General features: G+C 56.7%; 1 protein-coding gene across 1 annotated transcript; it reads right to left on the bottom strand.

Annotated features, from left to right (window-relative positions):
* Window positions 1-409: 409 nt before the first annotated feature.
* DIO3 (iodothyronine deiodinase 3) lies at window positions 410-3,253 on the bottom strand. Its single transcript, XM_053287538.1, has one exon. The coding sequence runs from the start codon at window positions 2,081-2,083 to the stop codon at window positions 1,229-1,231; it is 855 nt and encodes a 284-aa protein (XP_053143513.1). The 5' UTR covers window positions 2,084-3,253; the 3' UTR covers window positions 410-1,228.
* Between the last annotated feature and the right edge of the window lie 294 nt (window positions 3,254-3,547).

Here is a 3,547-nt window from a genome sequence, read left to right on the forward strand (position 1 = left end):
AGTCAGTAGAATTGTAACTTTCAGGTTGATGCTTTCAAGGATGAGATATATAATTTTCAAGGCTCCATTTAAAATATGTCCCCCATCGGGTCAGGGAATAGCATGTCAGACTTTGTCCAGGGAGATGTGGATCTACCCTCTACCATAAAGTTCATAGGAAGGGTTTGGGCCACTTCCATCTCTCAGCCTAACCTGCTCACAGAGTTGTCCTCAAACAATGCAGCATGCCTCTCCTGTCCTTCCTGGTGGAAGGAAGGTACAAACGTAATAATTAGCACTCTCCCTTCAGAGTAAGCAAGTAGAGGGTTGCTCTTTTGATGCATAATCCTTTGCTCAGTGCAGTTGAGAACAGCAGCAGGCATATTTTGCTAACTCTTCTGGTTTCAGTTAGAAAGATCCAGATCAGACATTTACTCAATATCTTTATTAATAATGTTATAAAAACTTCATAAAAAATGGGCATCTTACAAAAAAAAAAAAAATAAAGAGTCAAAAGAGACGAACACAGAGATCACATAAATAGACATTCCGTTTAGCTTTCCTTTTTGCCGGCAGTTCTAGTATTTCAGATCATCAGACTCGATTTCCTGGCATTGGCTAACCCTTTCGAAACCGGTCATCACAAAGAAACGCTAGAAATCCCAGCAAGGTTTTTGCTCTGGCGGCAGAAGACCACTTGGACGTATAAAACTTTTCTGACACAGCCACACGTGCACGGCAGAACACAGATCTAGTTGAACACACACGCACGCACGCACGCACGCACGCAGCAACCTTACCACATTTACCGAGGAGTAAGCACCATTGACTACAGTATTACTTCCGAGTAAATTTGCGTTAAGATTGCTCCGACACCCAGACACTTTCATCCACACATCGTAAACACGTTTTGTTTCCCCCACAAAAGAGAAATCTATTCAGCCGCGCGCGCAAGAGCGCGCGTACACACCACAGCGATTTAAAAATAGAGAGAGAGAGAGAGAGATGTAAAAAAACCAAACAAACTGCACGTGGAAATGAATGTTAATAAGAACAGCTCGGCAAATCAACATGATTTGAATAGTGAAAGTCTTGGGACACGTCTTGCATGAAAACTCACACAGAAGCCTCTTGAGAGTGGCGGGGGCGGGTGGGCACGTCGGAGGAGACACCCCTCTCGGTCCCGATCCCCACGGCAGGCGGGTCTCTCTCCTCCTCCTCCCCACCGCCCCGTCTCTGCGGATCTTTCTTACACCTGGACGACGACCGTGCTGGGCCCGCTCTGCAGGAGGCGGCTTTTGTACTGGTCTAGCCAGTGCCTGAGTTCGGAGATCTTGTAGCCTTCGGGGCCGCGCCCGCCCTGGTACATCACCTTCTGCTCCTGGACGATGTAGAGGCGCTCGAAGTACGCCCCGTAGGCGGCGCTCGAGGCGTTGTCCATGGTGTCGACGGCCAGGGGGCAGCCCGGCGCGCCCTCCTTCATGAGCTGCGCCGCCCGCAGCCTGTCCTGGAGGCACTGGTGCTTGGGGATGTCGTAGGCGGCGTCCGAGCTGACCCAGCCGTCGGAAGGGTGCGCCTCCTCGATGTAGACCAGCAGGAAGTCGGCGATGTCCACGAAGCGCGTGGCCAGGCGCTCGAAGGCGCGCAGGCGCGCCATGAAGGGCGGTCAGGTGCAGCTGCCGAAGTTGAGGATCAGCGGCCGCTTGCCCCGGGCGTAGTCCAGGATGCGCAGCCGCGTCTGCCCGTCCAGCTGGATGACCTCCGGGTTGGGCGCTGCCGCGCCGACGTGCGCCGCCTTGAAGAAGTCCAGCTTCTGCCCGTGCCACACGGCCTTGAGCGACTCCAGCGTGAACATGCGGTTGGAGTCGGACACGCACAGCGGCGGGTCGTCGGGAGGGGACCCTGCCGCGGCCCGTCCGCTGCCCTCCGCCGCCGCCTCCTCTTCCCCTCCAGCCGCCGCCGCCAGCAGCAGCTTCTTCCTGATGCACAGGAAATCCAGGAGCCAGAGCATCACGGCCGTCAGGAGGAAGCGGGGCAGCAGCAGCACGCAGGCGGCCACCTGGGTCAGCGCTTGCAAGGTGTGGGCGCCCACGGAGTGCAGCATCGCGGCGGCGGCGGCGGGAGCGGCTGCTGCAAGGGGCGCATACGCTGGCCGGAGCCCTCCCGTGCCCCCGCCAGCGCCCCCTCTCTCTCCTCGAGGCGCTCACTCCCACCACTCCTCTGGGTGGCTTAGCCGATGAGATCCCGCTTCTCCTTGAGCCCATTTTATAGTCGGGGATTTAAATGGAAAAGTGACTCCACCTCCGGCCAGAACCCGCCCCCTTTGGAACTTGAGCCCGGGGATTACCTACCCCTCCACTCCAATGACCTAAAAATACACTGGCAAAGCGAGGGATAGGAAAGGGGGCGGGGGGAGCCGGCCCCGGCCCCTGCCCGGCCGGGAGTACGGGGGACGTGCCACGGCGCAGGAAACAGCCGCTGTCAGGCCGGCCGAGCGGCCAGAGGGCACGCCCGGGGGCTCCCCCAGGCAGATCGCGGACCGGCCGTGCCAAGAATAATCAGCGTGACAGGCGATCGTCGGCCCCTTTCTCCTCCCCCATCTCCGGCCTTGTGTCTATAGGTATGGGGGAGGAGTCGGGAGGATCGTAAGCATCGGCGAAGGGGTTAATTAGGGCGGGGGGCGGGCACGCGACATGAATGGACTCTCCCTCGGTGAAATGAATGGGCTCCCATCTATGGCACTCCGCTCGGCCGAGCTCTCTCCTTCGCGTCTGTTTCTTGCTCCACGTGCAGCCAGCGCAGAACGCAACAGCAATAGCGCAGCGAAGTTCTGCCGAGTTCCTTTCCTCTCCGTTGTGGGCGCTGAGAGAAAGCCGAGAGAGCCCTTGAGCAGCAAGTAAGCGCCGAACTTTGGGGGGGTTCTTCTTGTAGAGAGAGAAGCCCACCCACCCGCGCCCAGCCGCAATCCCTTCTCCCTCTGCAGCTCCTTTTGCAAGCGCATCCCCGGCCCGCCGTCACCCCCGGGCAGGATTGCAAAAGCCTGAGGAGGAGGAGGGACACAGAAAGCGATCGGTTAGGTTACCATCCACGTCGGTCTCGGTTTCTTTTTCTCCTTTCGGAAGCGACACCGGCCTCGTTTTCGTTCTCCTGGTGCAGCCCGCCGGCTCGGAGCCGGGGGATGGTCCGGCCTTATAATCCGGGAGGAAAGGGTTAATGCTTGGTTAGTGACCTCTCGAAGCTTCTCGGTATTAAACCTGTTGACCGGAGTGAAATCAACAAGGGAGAGTTAAAACCGCAGGCTGATCTTTCGGGAGTAGCCACTAGGGGTAGCTGTTGGCCGAAGACAGAAGGCGAAGCCCTTGGAGAGATACGCAGCTTTAGCTGTAGGAGAACGTGTGTCTTCTTTTCCCTTCTTTCGCCAGCTGCAATAATTTTATTTATTTCTGGGTGCCAGCTTTCCCTTTACCCTGAATGCAAGAAGCTGAAAGTCTTGGCTCACTCTGTCTAAAGCTGGAAGTTCATTTTTTTTCAGAAGGTTGCACAAATACTTAGTCCCATAACTAGGCGT

The sequence above is a fragment of the Hemicordylus capensis genome, chromosome 1, assembly GCF_027244095.1.
Source record: "Hemicordylus capensis ecotype Gifberg chromosome 1, rHemCap1.1.pri, whole genome shotgun sequence".
Taxonomy (NCBI): domain Eukaryota; kingdom Metazoa; phylum Chordata; class Lepidosauria; order Squamata; family Cordylidae; genus Hemicordylus; species Hemicordylus capensis.